The following is a 22563-nucleotide window of genomic DNA, read 5'->3' as shown; positions in this document are numbered from 1 at the left end:
AGAAATACATTATTAAATTAATTCGTCAATTAAATTGTTAAAACGAAGTTGGCTGCCTGTGCTTTAGCCTTTAATAGTAGGTAAAGGTAGTGGAAGTTCTCTATTAATGGAAACAAAACGACTGGAAAAGCATATATTTACACATATGGAAAGACAATATTTACCCACACTTAGAATGTGTGAATTTGATTTTAAAAACGAAGGAGAAAAACAGTTAACAGACAAGCAAAGCTGTAAACACCCTCCCCCAGGCACCAGTCAAAAATCAGGCCTTGAAAGTTAACCTTTATATTTATTGAGAAAAGTCACCTTTAACAAATTCTCCTTTATACACCAAGGTGCGTTTGTGTGTGTGTGGAGGGGACATTCAAATTTGTTAGACAAGGACTCTACAAATCACAAGTGTGAATCAAGACTCTTGCCAAACTTGTTCATCCAGTTCAACCTTTGTTAGAAATAAGATGTAACATGAGACTTAAAAACATCATATAGTACACACCACTATACTTTCACTAGTTTAACATACAAATATATGCACAGGTATAGTGGGCACATCTATAGCATTTAAATATGTCTGTCCAGGGTCACTGTTCTAGGAGGGATAGAAAAAAAAAGTAAAATACATCTGTTGCCTTTTACAAGCTCTTACAAACATTATTGTGGATGTAACATGTTTTCAATAGTGCATTGCAATAAGACACCTGAAGTCTGAGGGCTAAACCCCAAATTGGCTTGTGTTCGAAAATGATGTGGGAATGCCTGCTTCTGCTCTGACACAGGTTAAAAGGATCTTGCATGGTTAATAAACTCTGCTCAGAGCAAGGACCTGACCCTGTTTTATAAACAACGCTCTTTATCAATACTAACAGTCCCACCCATAGACTGTAAATCTTGTACAAAGCAATTGTGATTAAAAAGGTTCAAATTCTTTTAAAAAAGTTCATTCCAGACTATAAAGGCGGAGGACCTAGTTTTGAAAGAGCAGTTTTACAAATGTGAAATTATACTCCTGTGTTCCAAACCATGAAAGTTCACTGTCTTCCACTACTGTACATGTTATTTCGGTGCAGGCCCTAGAATTAAAATTCAGAAGCTCACCCATCATTGTGGGCTGCAAGATATAGTTAAGAGTTTACAAGTTGCCCTGTCAGGAGCGATTTCCTTCCATGATTTTGGCATCTTATCGGTCGCAGCTCATCATAGCCGGCCTGCCCTCTGGACACAAGTACGTTGTTCCAGTTCTGTGTCCAGAAGGATGCCCACGCCAACCTACTCATTCACTAGCCCTTATGGAACGTTCTGACCAACACCCATTTAGTACAAGTTGACCAAGGCGGTGCAACATGACAGTCAAGTGTCTCCAACTGATTTCATCCGCCGTTTCACTGTTCCAAGGTAGCAGAAGCCTTTTGCATCACAGTCCGTGTCTCAGCCTCTTACGAAGCCAGGAATCTCATCCCCTTGGAAGTCCGCTGACTCACGCGTGCCAGCTCTCCTACCCACGACTTACAAAAGTATGCCGTCAGCAGTCGGTGCCGAAAGGATGTGTCTTTATTTACATTTGAGTGATTTTTTTTTTTTTTTTTTTACAAAGGCAGCAGTCCGGAAGCCCAGGGATCTGTCACCGTCTCTCAGGGATCAGCAGCAACCATTTTCGTAGGATCCCTTTGGCACATCCAGCTGGATGCGTCCTCCTTGTGCCTCCCTCCTCACGCCAGGCTGGGTCATCATCTTATTCACCAGGACACTGCAGCGACACACACAGGGATGCCATGAGATAAAGGAAAAAGGCCGTCCAATCATGTTACGGCCTTAGCTAAATCTAAATTCACCACTGTTTTACTTATTTGATTGTTTGCGTATTTTTCTTGAGCACTTCATAAAGTCAAAATGGCAGGGAATTCTATATTGATTAAAGTCTCAGCAAATGTTTTTATAACCTGTAACAGAAATGAAAATGACCAAATGATTATGGCAATCAAGACACTTCAGACACTTTAAGACACTTAATCTTACAGGTAGAGATGTTAAATGTTTCAACTAAAGGTATAAGGCTTTGTCCCAACATGTAATGTGATAACATCCATGTATCCTACAATCCCTCTGGGCTAGTTTTCCTTCACCTTTCCAAAACAACTTTGGCAGTTTGCCTTTAGTTTTGTGCAACTCAGCCTTGTTGGGACATTGAGAGATGATTCTCACCTCCTTTAAGTTTCTTCCAGTAGTGACACATTTTAATGGATCAAGTGGGATAAACATACAGGGCAACTAGCAAGTAATTTTCCCACCTCATATCTTTTCAACATCTTGTAAATTTCTCCCGAACACTTTTTATACACGGACAGCTTCTACAGTACTGGCTGCGACAGCACACATTCCATGTGCACAGACTGCATATCACTATGTCAACACAGACCTGCATCACTTGTCATGTATTTTCCCAGGAACTTTTTTCCCCAAAGTTTTTTTTCATCCAAATCTCCAAGTGTATGCACTTCTCCTGCAGCAGGTATAAGGCAAACAGGGTTCCTCCTTGTCCAAGCAAACTTCACAGATTTAATACGGCTAGGCTGAGGGACAGTGGACACGCAGAAATCTCTGTCTAATAAAAGAAAGTCTTCAAGTGCAGGGTGAGCAAACAGCAGATGGCAGAAGCCTTGGATACTTTTCCTGAGAAGGTGTCATTCGGAATATACAGACTGTAGCTGAAAACATCAGTCTGTGTTTGTGCCAGGTTCTATCAATCTACACATTATTCCATTAGTGAGAAGGAGAGGATTGATAGCCTGAAGCCCACTGGTACAGAGCCCACTCTGTTCTCCTCCCCAGTGATAACTGGTGTGTGGTGAGAGCACTGGCGCACTATGGCTGCTGTCACATCAACCAGGTTGGGCTGCACATTGGTGGTATTGGAGGGTAGTGCCCATTACCTGTACAGCACTTTGAGTGGATTGTCAAAAGCACAAAGCACTATTATTATTATTATTATTTTTATTTATTTTTTTAATAATAATAATATTATTATTAAGAGCTATATTGCAGCCAATGCAACATTCAAATACTCCTCAAACTTCCTTCTTCGCACTTATTTTTGGAATACTTTGAGCGGGCAACGGGCAGGGAACCCGCCACACCAGAGGGCCCAGACCAAGTAATAACTGCAAGAGCAGCCCAGATGCCACAGATGGCGATTAACTCCATCCAGAAAGATCGGGTCTGAGCTGGAGAGGAAGTGCAAGGGTTTCAGAGTTTCAGAATTTCTGCTTTTTCGATGCTTAGCTGGATTATGCTTTGACACACGAGGAAGAATGGAAATTTTCAACTTTCATTGAGATATCATATTTCCCCCCCTATTATCTGTCTTTGGGAGAATGTGGCAAGCATGGGTCATTATTTGTACTGCTTTGTGATCTAAAGTACTGCAGCAAAATCATCTCCTCAGCACAAGACAGCACTCCCCTGTCAAAAGCAGAAGTATATCTAAACAGTAAAATTACAGAAGACTTTCAAGAACTGGAGCACTTATGAAACTTAATTTAAACTTTAAAAACAAGAATCACTTTGGGGGAAAAAAAAGATCAGATCCAGGTGTGGAAAAAGACATATATCCACCTTCACCTCTGCAGGAGGAACATCACTGAGTTTGGGAAATATCTTATACATTGACATTCCCATCTATGTCTGTTCTTCAAGAGCTGGCCGTTTATTAAGAACCATTGAGACCAAGATAAGGGACAAACTCTTGTAGAAACAGCATAACGTTTTGTATGTGGAACAGTGCACTTGAAGCAGGGTACTGCAAGGATATAGCAAGAGTTGAGTGCAGACATGGGTAATGGTAAGAAATGGTCTAAACAAGCAAGTGGGTCAACTGAAGGCATCTGTGAGCACCAGTGATTAGAAGCTCGGCAGCGTACACAGGGGGATTTTCAAGACCAGGGTTAGAGACCCCAGGATTGAGTGGACTGGGGTTCCCCAGGACCAGGGTTGAAGACCCTAGGATTGACTGGATTGGGGGGCTCCCCAGGACTAGGGATGGGGACCCCTGGGCTAGGGGACAGTCTCGTACCTCATGGCTTCATTGATGTTCTTGTTATCTTTGGCCGAAGTCTCCACCCAGCCGATGAATCCATGCCCCTTGCTGAACTGCTCTATGCTGTCATGAGTCACTTCCCAGGACGACAGATCACACTGCCCCACGAAGACAGAAGAAAATAAAAAGAGGAAATTAACAGGAGTCCGCACACTCATCATGGTTTGTGATCTTTCCTGTGTGTCACGCCAACCAACTTCCCCAGCTTTCTCTGTGGCGGAGACCAAGAGCTTTTGAGATTCAGCTTAGCATTAAGGTGAAGAAGCTTGGTGTTATCTTCAGCCCTAATCTTTTGAATATTACATTTTAAATGTGCCTAATCTGCCCTTTTCCTCACTTGTGTAACATCGATCACATCTTTTTCTTTTCACAAGCTGAATAGCATACCATAGTGCTTCATATGGAATGATAACAACGCAAGCATTTTTTTAAGAAGTCCTTAACAGGCAGAAATATGTTAACAAGTCAGCTGCCTAAACAAAACCTTCTGAAAATCACAAGCTAATTTTAGCACATTTGAATTATTCCAGAGTCTTGAACTGTCCACTCTCATCATAATCTCCTGCGCTGTGACATGCCCCGGCATTCTCTCTACACCTGTAAGCAGGTGGACTTTCAGTGAGCAGGCCATAGAAATCTCTCTCCAAAGGAGACAAGACACAGTGGTAGTGCTGGCACTTTTAAATCCAAATGGAAAATACACTTCTATACCTTGGCCTTCATGCTACGACCCGTTGTCTTCCCATTTGGCAAGATATTGTTTTTGGTCTTTTTATTGTGCGCTAATTTCCATTCCCATTAGGCAGTTTGGGATCATTTTAACACAACACAAAATGTTATTGCTGTTGTTAATCTCTAACAAATGCCATGTACTTTGTCTCAACTCCCGTCCAAATGCCCTTTGCACCCTAGAACAGAGCCAGTTTATAATGGTGATCTGTGCCCTTACTTTGTTGGCCAGCAGAATGCAGGGCACTGGGCTTCCATCCGTGAGCATGACCTTGCTGTCCACGTCCCGTTTCCAGTTTAGACAGTTATGAAAAGTGGTCGGGTTTGTAACGTCAAACATGATGATGCAGCCAGCAGCTTCTCTGTAGTATATTCGGGTCATTGAGGTGAACCTCTCCTGACCTGCCAGGGACAACACACACCAGAGAAGAGCTGAGGCATCACCATCAGAACACTCACACCACCGCAGAACAACAAACAAATGAAGATCTTTACTGATCTGCTCATTAGCCCTTATTGATGACTTGCATCCTTCATCAACATCAAAAGCTGTTTCTATCAGTACTTCTTCCTGATGCCCACAAAGGCAATGGTTATAAAGAGCTGCTCTCTCTAAAAAAATCGACAGTGCCTGCAAGGAGTAATATTTCAAGCTATCAGTATTTATTTACAAACCCAACAAGCACCACTCATCAGATATGCTGTTATGGTGCTGTAAGCACTACCGCTGGATCTGCTCAGTAAAACTCTTCCTTTCATTTAAAAATCATTATAAAAACTGCAATAAAAGAATAAAATCCTCACTTATGAACCAATTGAACCTGGTATGGTAGATAAAGCTGGGAGTAAGAAAAGAGATATGAGACACGCAGTATCAGCTTGTCAGCTCTGGGCTCACAAAGGCAAATGTTATCATACCCTTCTGTCTTCATCCAGCATTTAGAAACCGAGAGCCTTGTGGCAGTAATGCTTTGTATGTTGAGTAAAGGATGACACAGAAAAAAATACCAGGCAGAAAGCTCAAAAGTACTGCATTTCATACCACCCACATAGCCCAGATTCTGATACTTAGGAATGTAGCAGGGCAGAAAAGTCCACTGATTACACACAGCGCCACCTGAGTGACACTGAATTCCTCTAGCAGAGCACTATCATCACACAAAATGGCTGTTTCTTTATGACAGTAAATGCAAAGTGAACAAACATGTCCAACTGAAAGGCTTTTCAATCACACTGTCCTGCTTGATCAATTCATGGCAGAAGGTCTCTCTAAAACCACTGTGCTGTATCTAAATTTCTAAAAGCCAAAGGAAAGAGCTCTCCTTTATACTGCTGTGGAGGCAGGAGTCAGGGTCACCTCTCCTTACCTGTTACCATAGCCATGCTGAATGTCTATTAATCGCCTACCTACCTGCTGCTATTGTAATAAAGCCATCCACTTCTTATAACTTCACCATGTGAACTTCACTTCATCTCCATGTTAAATTGTAGCTTCCTCCTCTATTTACAACCAACCAGAATGGAGCCCAAATTACACATCATGAATTATAATGCATGTCATTATCATAAGTCATTTCCATCACACCTGAGGAGTGCTCACCTGCTATGTCCCAGAGCTGTAGCCTGACTGTCTCAGTGTCGGACCACTGCAGAACTTTCACTGCAAAATCCACTGAAGGGAGAGACACCGCCGAAAGGAAAGAGAGCAAAAAGTGAGAAGTGTGACTGAAGAGACTGAATTGATCATGTGCACACAAGTCTTAAGACATCTTAAGACACATTCTGGAGTTTCAATATGTCATGAGCATCAGAGCTCCCCTTGTTTTCTCTACTGTCATGTCAGCTTTGACTGTTATTAATACAGAATTTAGCCACCTTCATATCACAGACCAGAATCTTCAAAAAATCTACAGTTAACACACTAACAGCCAGTATGGAGTGTTGTACATCTTATCAGGGTGATAAACTATCCACAGGAGACAAAAAGTACATTTGTATTCTGATTAAGTAGAAAAAAATAAACGGATTTGATATTTTTTGACTATGTGTTATGTCACCTCCTGGTAATATAGATATCAATTTAGGAACGTTTTCGCAGGTTACACTTTGCTGCTGAAAGATCTATGCAAATCATCCATTCTTGATGGGTCTCGGCATTACAGAGAAAGGCGCCAGCCCTACCTGTCGTTCTCAGCTTCAGTGCAATAAAACCTCGATTATTAAATACGCATGGGGTGTTCGATAAGCTAAAACAAAATCTTATCCCTCCACCCTCACCTCAATAAAAATGATACCGTGTGCTGTGGGCAAACAGCCAGAAGAGGCCCGAGACGTAAAGCAGGCAAGACGTTTTCTCGATTCGTTATTGATCCTTACCGCCTACTGTCGATTTGTAGTGTTTGCTGAATCGGTCGTTGACGTATCGCTGCACCAGAGATGTCTTTCCAACCTGACCGTCGCCGATGACCAGGATTTTAAATAGGTAGTCACGTCTTTCCATGATATTATCAGAAATAGGGCGACAATCGTCGTTCAACATTTAACAAATACACATCGCTATACAGTAGTTAACTGTACTCGAGTATAATTTGTTTAGAAATATTAGGGTTTGGATCTTCAGTATAAAACTTCTCAGTTTCCCACACCATTAAAACGGGCTTTGCTGACAAAGTATGCTCATATTAAAAATACTATTTCACTTTCACTATAAAGATATACTACGCAAGTTTTACTCTCGGTTGAAATAAAACGTTTTTGCTTTTCTTACTAATTAATTGGTCCTGCACTCTGGAATGTCAGTTTCAGACTACGTAGCCTAAGTGGCAGAAATGCTCATCTTCATTGCCTCCCGTCCTCGACCAATGCAGAAGTTATAAACTCTACTTGAGCACTTGCCAAACACTTCGTTTGCTCCAGTCAAGCACGATCATGTGATTTCATGGTCTGTAAGTACCGAAAGGCATTATGGGTCTGGTAGTTCATTAATGGGTGATAATGAATATAAAATGCATTAATCAGGAAATATCTTAAATGAAATAGATCATATCCCCAACACACCTGTGTACGATTTTTTTAATTAAAAGGTCTCTCCCAAATTTGTATCCATTATATCAATCTTGTAATTCAATAGTTAAGTGTCCCAGAATCTATAACGAAATATAATATCAGAAGATATATGTAAACGCCCGTTCTCTTTAAAATATGTGTATTTTGCATTTTTTCTTAACTGCCACAATAAAGTGACGCTGACCTACTGCAACGTAAATGCTTATGAAATTTTAATCAACTATATAAAACCGACTATTAAGTCACGTTTGAAAACTTTGAGCTAAAAAAATACAGTACATAGCGGAGTCATGTAGCATGTATACAAAAGTTCCAGTCACCCTTCTTTACCTATAGCTACATTTTAAATGACCACATAAACGCAAATACGTATACTGTATTAAAATAATCCTACAAACTAATGTCAAATTGCAAAACATCCTTTTCCAAGGTGACATCGTTTGTTGTGCGATTACGAAACTGTTACAATGCCACACCTGATGCTACCAGTATGTGTTAAAAATTGGAAAGGATAAACGACAGTACAGCAAATACTATTTTTATGCTCGACAATCATGACAGTTGGCTATTCATAACTTCCATGCTGAAAGCGCGGCGTGTAAGCGTACTAGAACGGTAGGCTGTCTTCGAGAAAGCCTGCTGGACAGACAGAAATATCTTGTTATTAAGATAAATATTTTAGCTTTATATTCTAAAACAAACAATTTTTAATCACAATTGTCAGCTCTACATGTAGATAACTCGACTGTGTCATTTACTTTTATTGTCATTTTTTTAACATTCCGGCAACGTTAACACGACCCACGAACTAGGGGTCCTTCGTCGCAACTAGGCGCCAGTCGCTCTGGTTTGTTTTGATGGCTGAAGGATAACTGGAGACTGAACGGTGCGGTCTTTATTGTTTGTATTTGTTATTTTTTGAAGCTGTCGTATTTGGGATTGGAATCGAGGACTTCACGATGAATCTAGAACTGCTTGGTATGTCTATATATATATATTTAATTTTCTGTTTTTTATTTTCTCGGTTCCGATGTTGTAGTAGAGTACTGGAAAGCTCCACAGCAGAAACGATGTCTTTACATCTGGGTGAGGAATTAACCTCTGCTTTTTCACATGTAGTCCTTCCCACTGTAAGTTCTGGAAAAAACATTGCCAGAATCGAAAAAAGATTAACGTCAAATGGTAAAGAGGTATTTTTTTAAACGTTGGAAATAGTTGTTGTTGAGAACTAAACTTGGTCTCACAGTGGAACTAGTATCTGATTTGAACGGATTTGATAGAAACTGATATAGGTATATATTTAGAATATACTAGTCTTTAACACAACATTCTAATAAGCAATTATATTTGCTTATTTTTTAGTTTAATTGTCTTGAATATGTCGTGCACAAGTATGAGAAGTGATGCTTGATCAGACGGCAAATGTCAGATTCAGAGCTGTTAACATCTTCTTTGTCTTTCTTCAGAGTCCTTTGGGCAGAATTATCCTGAGGTAAGTCAACGGATTTCCTTAGCATTCTAGCGTAGTATTTTTAAAATATTCTCTCCTGCTAAATAACATGGTAAAGCATGAAGTTCAGAAGCATGTTGAACCAAGTCCTAGTAGTTATTTCTTTGTAGAACTGCATTTGTTTATCATGCAGATTTCTAACTATTGTTTATTCAAGCCTCCATTAATATACTTTTATAATATTGTAGCATACATTTGCTTTGTACAATTCTTTGGCTTTGTGAAATACCTATATGAGAATGTCCTGACTTGGATGAAAGTTGATCAATAATTAAGAAGTTATCTCTGGATATTTCTGTGATTCAGTCTGGCACATCATTACCTTTGTCACAGCCTGAAGGCTGAAGGCAATCCTCTTAGGAGGATAGAATGGGACTGGATTGTAAACGTATCCAGACCTTTTGAAATAAATGCCACTCATGTTTAAGGTACTTATAGTGCTTGAAGATGCTCAACAGCAGGTAAGAGGAAGCATTAGGTTAACTGTTTGCCCAGTGCTGCATATATGATAATTTCTGTGCTGATTCCCATTTAGGAGGCAGATGGCACTCTGGACTGTATCAGTATGGCGCTCACCTGCACTTTCAACCGCTGGGGCACCCTGCTGGCCGTAGGCTGCAACGATGGCCGAATCGTCATCTGGGACTTCCTCACCAGGGGCATCGCCAAAATTATCAGCGCACATATCCATCCTGTCTGCTCACTGTGGTGAGTGTTCTGAACCTGCTGGCAGTGTTGTGTCTACTAAACCAAACTGCTGCACTGGGAAAACACAAACTTTAAATTTAATTAGAAACTGAATGGAACCTGTTCATTGTGAGTGCTTGTAAATGACCCTAGAAGACAGATATCGAAACATGTTGTTTTAGGTAAGGCAGTCTCTTATAGTGTTTTGCAGCTTGTTTTGGGGTTTGGGTGATGCATTGTTTGGGGGTAGAAGGTATGCTTGTCATTCACACAGCATGCTCACATGCTTCAGACAGCATCTTGCACTTACTATGAATATATTTTTATGAGGGAGCAAAAATCAGACAAATATGACTTAGAAAATTTGCCTTCTTTTATGAAATTTAGGGGTTTCTGTCAGAAATGTGTGCCAAAATGAATATTACAAGCTATTTTTCCATGATCTGTCCTGAAATGTTTATTAAATGTTTAAAATCAGGTGGTATAAACAGTTAAGGAAATGCTGAGCATAAAAATAGTTGAGAATAGATATTTTTGTAACTTACGTCATTTCATTTTAAAGCAATAGATCCCTGGATAGAGTTTTTTTTTTCCATTCGTTGTCCAGGTAATTAAAAGTTTGAAACCTAACATAGAGTTGTGATATTTTTTTTTTTTGCTCCCCTTTTTTTCCTCAGCTGGAGCCGAGACGGACACAAGCTAGTCAGCGCCTCCACAGACAACATTGTATCCCTGTGGGACGTCCTGACCGGGGATTGTGATCAGAGGTTCCGCTTCCCCTCCCCCATCCTCAAAGTGCAGTTTCATCCCCGTGACCAGTGAGTACAGCCCTTCCTCCTGAAACCTTGCACTGGGGTGACAACCTGTGTTATTGATCGATGTCACATGTCTTAATAAAGGAGGATATTCCAGTGATACCACTGCAATAAATTACATAGAAAAAGGCCGCTGCTTATGTTTAACTCTTGATTAGAGTAGAGTAAATAAGAAACTTAACATATGCATCCATCCATCCATCCATCCATTTTTAAAACTTGGGTGACTGGGGATGCCGAGCCTATTATCCTGGCAAGCAACAGGCGAAAAGCCAGGATACCCCCTGAACGGAATGTCAGTCCATCACAGGGCAGACGCAGACACATACACGCTCACACCAGGGCCAATTTTTCGAGAAGGCAGTTAACCTGCCAGTGTGTGTTGGGACTGTGGGAGGAAACTGGAGTATCTGGAGGAGACCCATGCAAACACGGGAAGAGCATACAAGCTCCACACAGAAAGCACCCCTGAAACTGAACCCAGGGAAACAGCGCTGTGAGGCAGCAATGAGAACCACTGTGCTACTGAGCCACCCAGCTGTAAAATCAATATTTTTACATCCAAATTAGAGTGGCATTGGATGTGGATGTGAGATATATAAATATTGGTACCACACTTGGCATGTGTATGAGTCTGCCCTATTTATGCACTTTAGGAACAGAGTTTTGGTGTGCCCAATGAAGTCGGCGCCAGTACTTCTTACGCTGTCTGACTCCAAGCATGTGGTGCTTCCGGTGGATGATGACTCAGACCTCAATGTGGTGGCAGCATTCGACCGTCGTGGGGAGTACATCTACACGGGCAATGCCAAGGGAAAGGTCAGAGGGCGCCAGAGCGCTGTGTGCAGGGTGGTTAAATGCCTTTTAAAGAAGTGATAAATTAAACATCCTTCCTTCCTTATGTGAATACATACCGAGATTAAACTGTAGTTGCATGTCTGCATGAAACTACTTTCAGATGTGTTCTACTTTGTACGTTTTCTGTTACTTGGGGTTGGATTTTATGGATGAAATTTCAGTTTTGAAGAAGGCATAGAAATCTGGACTTAGAATTGGAAAGTTTCTGGGTTTGTATCACAGGTGGGTCACTGCTGTTGCACTCTGGAACAACACGCTTAAAAAGCCAAGCTGTATAGATAGGTACTTTGCATATAACTTGCAGGTGCATATAACTTTGGATTAAATACATTTTATTTTTACTAACAATACCTGTGGGGGAATTTTAATAGTTGTTTTTTTTAAAGTTTTTTAGTTTAAACTAAGGCCCCATTGACCACAAGTGATTGTACATTCTGAGTTGTTTTATGTTCTCTCAGATTCTGGTATTGAAGACAGACACCCAGGATCTGGTGGCTTCTTTTCGAGTGACAACAGGAACCAGCAACACCACAGCAATCAAATCTATCGAGTTTGCACGCAAGGGCAGGTAAGCGCTAGCAGCGTGCGCTGCTTGATGCACAAAGTCACATGGCCAGTAAATACAAATACAGTATTTTACTTCAGAAACCATTGAGCCTATCCATGTGTTGGGTTTCTTGCTCAACAGCATCAGTAATTTAAACAAATACAAATTCTGCAGTGTCTCCTGTCGGCAATGTTTTTTTTTCCTGTGACTTTCTGTGGAGGTGCCCCTTCCATTCGAGGGCATTTAAAAAAAAGATGAGTTTTTAAGTGCTGATCAGAGTTGTTGATTCTAACAACACTTGTGTTGCTAACCCCCCTCCACCATCCCTCCCCTCCCAATCCCAGCTGTTTCCTCATTAACACAGCGGACCGGATAATCCGGGTGTACGATGGGAGGGAGATCCTGACGTGTGGCCGTGACGGAGAGCCGGAGCCCATGCAGAAGCTCCAGGACTTGGTCAACAGGTCTGTAGCTTGTCCTTACTGCAAGCAGGGTATCCCCTTGTGTCCCAACACTGTTTCATCAGTGCACAGTGGTGCACAATACTGGTCTGTGAGAGATGCAATCCCCTGAGTTTTATTAGCCTTTTAGACTGCCTTTGCCCTTTGTAACCGTTGTGTTGCTGAAGAATCATGGCGTTGAACTGCCGCTGTCTTGAACTCAGTACTTTGCTCAAGTGGTTGAAGGCGTTTGCTGTATGGTATATGACAGCAGTTCAGCTGTTCAAGACTCAGTAAAGTCTAGTGTGTTTGCAGAACATCTCTGCATTGGTCTCACCCTCCTCTCCGTCTCTGGCAGGACGCCCTGGAAGAAGTGCTGCTTCTCGGGAGACGGGGAGTACATTGTGGCTGGCTCGGCCCGGCAGCACGCCCTCTACATCTGGGAGAAGAGCATCGGCAATCTGGTCAAGATCCTTCACGGCACCCGCGGAGAGCTGTTGCTGGATGTAGCGGTAAGCGTGAAAGGCTTCCCGAGTTTTTTTTCTTCTTTCTCCATCCATCCATTTTCTAACTGCCTCTTCCCGTTAAGGGTTGCGGGTATACCAGAGCCTATCCCAGCAAGCAACAGGCACAAGGCGGGAGACAACCTGGACAGGATGCCAGTCCAACACAGGGCAGATAGACACAAACCAGGGCCATTTTCCACAGAAGCCAATTAACCTACATTATTTTTTTCATTTCCACTACGTGCTGTTTAGTTGTGAATTTAAATTCAGACACGATACAAAATTAGATCAATACCTGCAGTTCCACTAGAAAAATTGGCGAAGTTTATTTTATTCTTCCTGAAATAAAATGAAAGTGTTATTAAAGGCAATTACTTTAGTAATTCCATAGGTAATGCTACAAAGTAATTTATTTTGTAAAGAACTACTGCTTACAATGGATGGCTTGTTTTTTTGCACTATGTTATCCGCGGGTATAGCTTGGCAATAGAAATGTGCATCAATTCATGATTTATTAAATCTTTTCCAGAAAGATACAGTGTGCTTCTTATTTGCCAGATCTTTTCTGGAGCGAAGCAGTGTTTAAGACACATGATTAGTACTGCAGTGTCTATGTCAATTATATTCTTTAGACATTGGAAATCATACAAACCACTCCTTTTTTTTCAGTGGCACCCGGTGCGGCCCATAATTGCTTCTATCTCCAGCGGAGTGGTGTCTATCTGGGCCCAGAACCAGGTGGTAAGTGTGCAGTGTCATTCCTGCTAGTCTGGGCTGAAGAGTAATGACCTGGAGTGCTTAAAGTTTTAGGCTAGAGGTGTGTGCAGTGTGCAAGAATTCAGAGCATATGTGAGGGAGATATTTCAACTTACAAATTAGCTGTGGAAAACTAAAGTAAAACTGCCTTTGTGTAACACTTGGAACAAAATGACAGCTGTTCAGAATTTTTGGAAGAGACCATAAAGCTTGACGGTGAGTTTAAGTGCTGATTCGTTTCCGCTGCTCATCAATTCCAGCTTGGAAAACAGTGTACTGGTGGATTCCAGTGGGCTGCAGTTAGCCAGGCCACAAAGAGCATTTTTAACACCTGTTTTGCTCCTTCTTTTGGCCACTTTAGATTACAGTATGCATGTGCCGTGTTTTTCCTGGTCTCTAGGAAAACTGGAGTGCCTTCGCACCTGACTTCAAAGAGCTGGATGAAAATGTGGAGTATGAGGAGAGAGAGTCCGAGTTTGATATTGAGGATGAAGACAAAAGTGAACCTGAACAGACAGGTACTGTACAGACAGAGGGTGGCAGCGTGCAGCAGCTTTGTCATCCCACAGAGAAAAATGTAAAGTTTCTGCTTAACTGTGAAACAAAAGCTTCAGGTGATGCACAGCAGTGTTCTTGCAGATGCATATCGTATATAAATATGAAGTCACAGATATGACTCTTCAGGATCTGCTGGTCTTGGGTTCAGAAATTACAAACGATAATGCAGGTTGTTATGGTTGAACAGATAGCTGTGTGTAGAATAGTTAGTCACACTGTCAGCAAGGCTAATGGATGTGCTTGTTTTCAATCTTGAGCCATTGTTTGCATCTAAAGGCTTAATAAATGCACGTGCTTTGATATACTTTGTTGCAGTTCTATGGGAAGAAAGTTATAAAAAGGGCACATCTTCTGAACAGTATGTTCAGTAAACCTTCATGCAAAGTGCTAAAGTGCTGTTTTTTTTTTTTATTTGCACGTCACACAGGTGCTGATGCAGCGGAGGACGAGGAGGTAGATGTGACCTCTGTGGACCCAATCGTCGCTTTTTGCAGCAGGTGGGGCTCAAATTTCCCGCCTCCAGGTTACTTTACTCTTGCCCATCAGCAGCACCATAGAAAGAAACAAGGCACGCTATATATAGTGTTCCCACGAACTGGGACTTGTTCTTCAGGTGCACCTGTGCAAGATGTTCTCATGCTGAGCCTATTAAACACAGCTGGTGTTTTAAAAGAGCATTGTCCATATGGATTGAAAAACAGTATCTCCTTCATGTATCGTTGATTAATGCTTTTTGGGGTACCCGCCACAGAAGGGGCTATGTCAGTTCTATCTTGTCAATCTCTTCCTGTCTCCACCAGTGACGAGGAGCTGGAGGACTATAAGGCCCTGCTGTACCTCCCCATCGCCCCGGAGGTGGAGGACCCAGAGGAGAACCCTTTCGGCCCGCCCCCAGATGCAGCCGGCCAGACCAATGCCTCTGACGAGCCCTCTGCTGGCACAGGCGGGGTTGACAAGAAGCAGCGGCAACCTTCCACTGAAGGGGCTCCCCCGAAGAAGAAGGCCCGGACCACTACCATCGAGCTACAGGGTGTCCCCAGCGATGGTATGCCTCTTGTTCACATCTGTGCCATATTAATCCAAGGACCCTGAGGCCCGGTGGTATAGTGTGATTTTCTCACACAGCATCCGACTCCTTTTTTCTAATCCCTGTGCCTTCTGCATGATCATCTGCATGAGGCCATGCTCATGCACAGGACCAAACCCACTGAAAATATGTGTGTTCCAGCTCCCTTTTGTATCTGTCATGTCTGATAATCTTTATTTGGCAGAACTGTGTACAAAAACATGACCGTAATTCGCATATGTCCGCCCTTTTTCTACTATCCCACTTTGAGGTGCACCCATTTACACCCAAGGTGAGGTACACTCACAGGGTCATGTGAAATACTCAGTGAGCGCCGGCTGTTCCCAGCAGAAGCATCCTCATACAGAGTATAGGGCATATAGTACAGGCCTACTTCTTTTGAACTGCCTTGCAGTGTTAGTAAAATGAGATGCGAAACACCTTCCAAGATATTTATCAGGTGAATGATTTAAAATGGAAGTGAAAGAACTAGGAACTTATGCCATGGAACATGGGAAATAGTGGATAAGCATCAATAACATAAAAGAGCAGCAGTCTTTTATAACTTTTATTACCTGCATTCTTCAGGGAACTATTAGCTAATTTTTTATTTATCCAGAATGATCTGTCAGAAGTCTTAACTGAATATCAGATCATTTAGCCAGCTTTATTAAGTCAGGAACAATCATTTCCATATCGTGCTACAATTTAGAGATTATAGACAATCCTTCAGCGTTCAATTATAGATATCTGTTGCAACATAAAGATCTGCAAATTAAGCACACCTGGAATATACTCAGCTTGCATCAGTCATGTTTCTTAACAATTTGTTTTGTTGTATGAGTTTGAGAGAGAACCTGTTCTAGTTTATATACGCTAAATTCCATTCCAATTGAATGAAAACAGTACATTTGAATCTTTTTTTACATTCAGTATTGCAACCAAACCATGTGACCAATTGACCAAACAAATCTACATCTTGGATATGGCATTGTGCACCAAGTTTCAAAATCTGTACTTTCATTGGTTTTAAAAAAACTGTGAGAAACGTGTCTCTTTCTATATAGGGCAGTGAACACATGGTTACCATGTGACCAAATTATGAGACTCAACAGCTTCATTTTCATATTCATTGTAGATCCCTGAGAGCTCTAAGACAAAAAATGAAGTTTCATGAATACCACTCTGCACTATTCGGATATAGTGCAGTATATGTAAATTACCCATTGATACAGTTTTAGTACACCCTGCTTTATGAAAACCAGGTTTAACTTCATTCTGCAAAGTATGTTTGGTATAGAATCCAGTCAAGTGTCTTTTGCCAAATCCATGTTGGTAGCCACTAACCATCTAACTACTTAACTTTCCATGAACACAGCCATGTAGATGTGGCTTAACATGAACAACAAAGTGAAAAGTCTAACCAATGCAACCTACCTGAGTAATTTTTACTTTTCAAACTACCTTACAGCCCTGGAAAATGTTCTTTTCTTTCATCTGGGAGGTTGGATGTTATAGGATTTTAAAAATGGTGGAAAAGTAATCTGATCAGTAACAATGGGGTTTGCCTAACTTCATAGCTTGGTCATCTAACTTTAATATTCCTGGTCATCTAAATGCTATTGTGATTGTATTACGCTCTTGTTAGAATGCAGTTTGGCCTTTCATGTACCACAAGTATTTCTTAGGTCACCTAGGAAGTTGTAGTGGCAACTCAGGTAGCCAGATGGTCCAGTATCACTACATGTAATATTGGTTGATAGAAATGATGCATTAGTTATTTGTACGTGCATATGGACTTGCAGGTATGCATGTGTTCCCTGTTAATCAGTGCACATCACTTTGTCCTCAGTATGCACACTCTATGCACATCACAGCATATGTTCACTTAGCCTACATGCATAGTATGTGCATGTTTAACCCCCCTGTGTATGCATGTGCAAAGGAGTATCATTTTCTTCCTGCCACACATATTTAGAGAGCAACAGAGAGTTATGTTGCAGCCATATGCGCTCTCATTTGTATTTTCAGTGAATTCAAGCTGGGATTGTGGAGAATCAAAGATCATCCACACAAGTCACTTGGGTTTCCGTAGCTTTGCATTTCAGTGGAAACATTTGTAACTGAAATGAATTATTTACACGGTGGGTGATCATTGTGGGGAAAATGACCCAAATCCTAAGTGATTCATGCATTGGATTTTCAAAGATAAGATTAGATGGGAATCTGAAAAAAACATTTTACGGGGATGCTTACAGGAAGTATCTTCACAGATAAACTTAAAATGTGAATGATTTGTTTTGGTTTTCTGATTAATTGATTATTACCCATGGCTCCTCCTTGGTGGGTTTTGCTAGTGGTTTTTAAAACAGCCGGCCCATATTTAACAACAGCGTGCAGCTTCAAAGCCAAATCCGGGTGACAGTGATGCAGAATGAGACGTGTAGAAAGATACTGATGAAGGCGTTTGGCTGTGGAACTCTGTAGGAACCCGAGGTCTGTATTAGTGTCTCTCTCTTGTACCCCACAGAAGTGCACCCGTTGCTGGGCGTAAAGGGGGACGGCAAGTCCAAGAAGAAGACAGCCGGTCGGCCAAAGGGATCAAAAGGTAAAGAGAAAGATTCTCCCTTTAAAGCCAAAATCTACAAGGGCGACAGAGGTTTGCCTTTGGAAGGAGGAGTGAAGGGCAAAGCGCAGGCAGATATGGGACAGCCCACAACAGGTAAGGACCCCTGAGAAACTCTTACCTAGCCGCTTGCCTCTTAGCTGCGCTGTAGAGAGCTGCCACGCCTTTTCACTGGGAACTGGTCCTGCCTCCTAGCTCCTGCGCCCTCTTACCAGTGCGGTGATCAGACGCAGCACATGGAAGAACCACAGATTGTGTGTAGAATACTGAAAGCAACTCTTCTGCCTCCTTCTCTTCAGAGCGTTGATCTCGGCAGAGGTCCATTCCGTCTGCAAAATGTATTTGCAGATATTTGTTGCCGGACAGAGTCTTTCAGTATTTTGCATAAACCTGCGCTCCTCAGCTCTTGAGTTGTCAGTAAGAGAGCTGTGCACTGCCTTGCCATTGATCTGGACTCGCTGTGTTCCAAGTGTAATAAATGTCGTTGTCTGAACAGTCACAGTTTCTTAATTCTCAGTTCCTATTCAGAGAAATATATTGCATTTAGGACACTCAGAAGAGTGATTCTTCTCTCCGTTTGGTAGCATTGTAAAATTATGTCACAGTCGAAAGCTACTAAATTGAATTTGCTCTTCTTCCGAAAGAAATGAGCCATGCATTTTGACTTAGTTCACCATCAGGACACTGTAAGGTGATAGAATATTTATTCTTCAATACTCCACCCCAGATTTACATGTAATGCATACAGCCCTGTCTTTCTAAACAAGGTGGTAATTTGTGATTTAGACTCACCAGAAAACCCAGCTCCAGTTATTTTGCTTAAAGGAAGCTGTAAGCTGTTTTCATTTTAAAACAGGGCACTGTGACAGATAGCTGAAGTAATTTACAGTTCTGCTTAGAGATAAATCCTGTTCATTTTCTGTTGACACAAGGTAGCCTAATTATCAGATCTACTGGGATCAGTTGTACTGTCCCCCTGGTAGCATATCAATATTCATGCCCAAGGTCTGAGATTTGCTGTAATTTGACATTTTCCAAACCAAGGATCGCAAAGCTGTTGCATTTGCCCCTAATTTTGTTTTTAAACGCACCCTTATAGACACACTCAGACTGCAGTTGGTCAAACCTTTTTTTAATGATCCCAAGTGTTTTTGCAGCTTAGGTTTAGACTCCAGTGGTAGTTGATACCTCCCTCTCCGTGTCACTTCCTGTGGCTGGTCCTGCCTACTTCCTGCTTGCTCCTTGCCCTTCCTGCTCTGTTCCTGCCATGCTTTACCCAGCTGTTTGCACCGTCGAAGGTTTGGAGTCTGGATTTCAGTGTCTTGTGTATCTGTCCAACGGGTACTTTGCAAGGTCTATATATTCATTACAAGCTTCGTTAATCATACATTAATTTGTCTACTGTATGAAATGCATAGCTGGCCATGTTTAAATACAGTATCTGGCAGCCAGCAGGGTTGTATTTTAAGTTTAAATGTAGGCAAAGAATTGCAGGTGGTTCACAAGAGAATAATTGTAAATGTAATGTATATACAGACCTTAAAAAGTAGCTCTGTGAGACATTTTTCACCAAATTGTATTGGTCTGGATCATAAAACGTCGGTATGGACAGAGGCATGCCTAGTCCACCAGATGGTGACATAGTGCAACACTAAACTCCTTGAAAAAAGAAACTGCAGGCTAAATTCAAGATCCCTGCTAAATTCCAGATCCCTGCCACATTAAAATGAGAACATAAAATGGAAAACATAAAAATTATGTAACATAAATTTTTTTTTTTTCCATATACACTAGCATAGTCTATCTCTGGTTCTGTGGGGGTGTTGTCTGTGTAGGTTCTCATTCAATCTGAGCTCTTATGTGACCTAAATTAGCTTGATATTGTTTTAAGTGGATCCATCTACCACAGTCTGCCATTACCATGTACTACTGAAGAGACCGGAAATAACACCAGCCCTCCAGTTCCGCAGTGTTGTGTGCAACTTATCTAGTTTGCCTCAAAACAAGTTGGCTTCTACTAGTTGTAAAATATAAGGAGTGTGTTTTTAATATTCAATATTAATTAATTAAATGCATTCTTTCTCTATGAAAAATAATTCAGGAAATCACTGTGCCAATATAACCAGTTATTAAAGGGAATATCCCGTGTCAACTCCTAGTGTGGCCTGTTAGTTCACAATGTACACTGATACAGATACATAATATCATAAAACTATAAAGTCATTTGTCAGATGACACTGGCAAACGTGTCATCTTAATTTTCTTTCATTTTAAAAATGAAAACATTTCATACCACTTATTGGGATCAAGAATAAAAAAGGGAATGGACAATATTTGAAAAAAACATTTTACAAGATGAAAATATTCTGGCATTTAACTTTATGCGTCTTATAAAAAAACATTTAGGTGAATTTTGAGTGCACTGCAAAATTAAACTCAGATTTAAACTGATCTTTTCAACATATTAAACTCAACGGGGGTGTCTTTCTTGAGAAATTCACACGTTCCCCTTGTGTCCGTGTGAGCTACACGTGTCCAGGCTCTTCCCACCTCCCTGAGATGCACGGGGTGGTGCACAAACACTAAGGGAATTCATCATGGGATACCGACAAAAGTTCCTTCGTTCTTTAAAGAACAGCTTCATTTTTGTATTCCTGCAGTATTCCAAGTGCTTTTTCACTTTTGGGCCTTATTTTAGAATGTGCCGACCAGCTTACTGCAGACACTGTTCGCATAGCCTTTTACTGTGTGTTGCTTTCTGCCCCTGCCACTCTCTGTCATTATGTTGCAATCATGTTACAGGGAATTTGGTGCAGCCCCAGTACAAGCAGCACGAAGTGCAGGGATTGGACTGAATTGCCACCCACCGAGAAACAAGCTCAAGGAGGAATTGATCGGTGTTCTCCGGTCTCTGATTATGCGGACCTGCAATACAAAGACATCTCTCTTGCTCTGGCATGGATGACATTCCTGGCTCCGGGGTCTCTCATTTTATTCCCCCTTCTAGACTCAAATTGGTGATCAGATGGATGCTTGGGAGGAACTGCAAAAACAGAACCCAGGGTCAAACCACCATGTTTTAGTTCAGCGACAGAATCCATTGTGGCTGAGGATGAGGTTTCCCAGCCCATCGATGGAGGCACTTTTTCACACTCATGCAGTGTGACCTGACCAGCTGACGGCCAAAGGCAGGGGTTTCCAAGTCTGCAGATCATGATGGCAGTTTTTTTCTTTTCCCCCAAACTCCTCCATTAACAAAAAGGTTTAAATGAGCACAGCTGACTCTCCCTGATAAGGGTGCGTGAACTTCTGTCTAAAAATTTCCCCTTTCCTCTTGGTTTTGAAAACGGAAACCTTTTCATTGTGGATATTTGAAGTCCTTCAAAGAACTTTGTACCATGAAGCCAGAACAGTTTTTATTTTTCTTTTTAAGGTCATGGGAACGTTTAATAATTTTTAGCAAGTCCATTTTTTTTGTTTTTTGATATAGATAAAGGTAATGTGTACTGTGTATTTTTCTGTATGTAAATATTTGTTTTTCAGAGAAAATCTTTTACGTGCTGCTTGGATGTTTTTGGATCTATCATGGACCTATGTCTGTAGCAGATGTTAAAGGTTTCAAGTGCAAATTAAAAAAAAATATATAAAAAAACTGGACCTGTTCGTGGAAATTGAGATTTCAAATAGAAAGCTCATGATTCCATTCCTCATTGTTCATCGGGGTTTTGCTTTGCGTATTAGTGCCACTAGGTGGCAAAATAACATCAAGATTCATTTCCTTAAACATGCAGAGTCTGAGATTCTAGAAAGCAATCTGGACATATTATAAATACAGTGAGAGTAAGATTTGTGGTGCTTTTTTACAAACCTTATACCATTATTTTTTTGTGTTTATAATTCTGCATGTCACATTATAATGTTCAACTCTAGTATAACAATCATTGCAAAAGAAGAAAAAGATCTTTACAACATTAGAAAGGTGACAAACGAGGAGGGTATTCAGCAATACTAATTGATCTGAGGATCTTGCACATGGTTGTACAGTATCGAAGCCTTCTATATTATGACCACACCTCTATTATCGAATGGTTCTCTGACTTCTGTTTTCCTCGCACTGTCATGATTGTTGGAAAGACTAGATCAGCACAGGTGTTCCTTGTGTAGGTGCTCTGACGGACTGAGAAGGCAGTCATTAGCCATGTCTGATATTTTCTCTCAACTTCCGGTCACACGCTGGCTAGGCTAATTGCATGTGTGCCCTGCAGTGGACTAGTGTCCATATGATGTCATGTGATTTTGGGGTAGG

General features: G+C 41.2%; 2 protein-coding genes across 3 annotated transcripts; one reads left to right on the top strand and one right to left on the bottom strand.

Moving 5' to 3' along the window:
• Window positions 1-272: 272 nt before the first annotated feature.
• LOC148658717 (ras-related protein Rab-29-like) lies at window positions 273-7844 on the bottom strand. The gene is made up of 5 exons (XM_088640236.1): window positions 7199-7844; window positions 6423-6494; window positions 5043-5224; window positions 4070-4191; window positions 273-1747 (listed from the first exon to the last, which is right to left on the bottom strand). The coding sequence occupies exons 1-5, from the start codon at window positions 7359-7361 to the stop codon at window positions 1639-1641; spliced, it is 648 nt and encodes a 215-aa protein (XP_088496362.1). The 5' UTR covers window positions 7362-7844; the 3' UTR covers window positions 273-1638.
• Window positions 7845-8706: 862 nt separating this feature from the next.
• Window positions 8707-21909, top strand: rbbp5 (retinoblastoma binding protein 5). Of its 2 annotated transcripts, none has more exons than XM_088640234.1 (14): window positions 8707-8866; window positions 9355-9380; window positions 9934-10106; window positions 10763-10903; window positions 11557-11719; window positions 12217-12326; window positions 12650-12769; window positions 13104-13257; window positions 13921-13992; window positions 14408-14525; window positions 14993-15062; window positions 15366-15610; window positions 18162-18239; window positions 21060-21909. In XM_088640234.1, the coding sequence occupies exons 1-14, from the start codon at window positions 8848-8850 to the stop codon at window positions 21110-21112; spliced, it is 1542 nt and encodes a 513-aa protein (XP_088496360.1). In that variant the 5' UTR covers window positions 8707-8847; the 3' UTR covers window positions 21113-21909. The 2 variants fall into 2 exon arrangements, with proteins under 2 accessions (XP_088496360.1, XP_088496359.1); XM_088640233.1 differs by having other exon boundaries at window positions 18162-18353.
• Window positions 21910-22563: the final 654 nt, after the last annotated feature.

Source organism: Lepisosteus platostomus, chromosome 7 (genome assembly GCF_059453375.1).
Source record: "Lepisosteus platostomus isolate fLepPlt1 chromosome 7, fLepPlt1.hap1, whole genome shotgun sequence".
NCBI lineage: Eukaryota > Metazoa > Chordata > Actinopteri > Semionotiformes > Lepisosteidae > Lepisosteus > Lepisosteus platostomus.
Note: the sequence above shows the minus strand (reverse complement) of the source record. Positions and strands in the feature narration are given on the sequence as shown.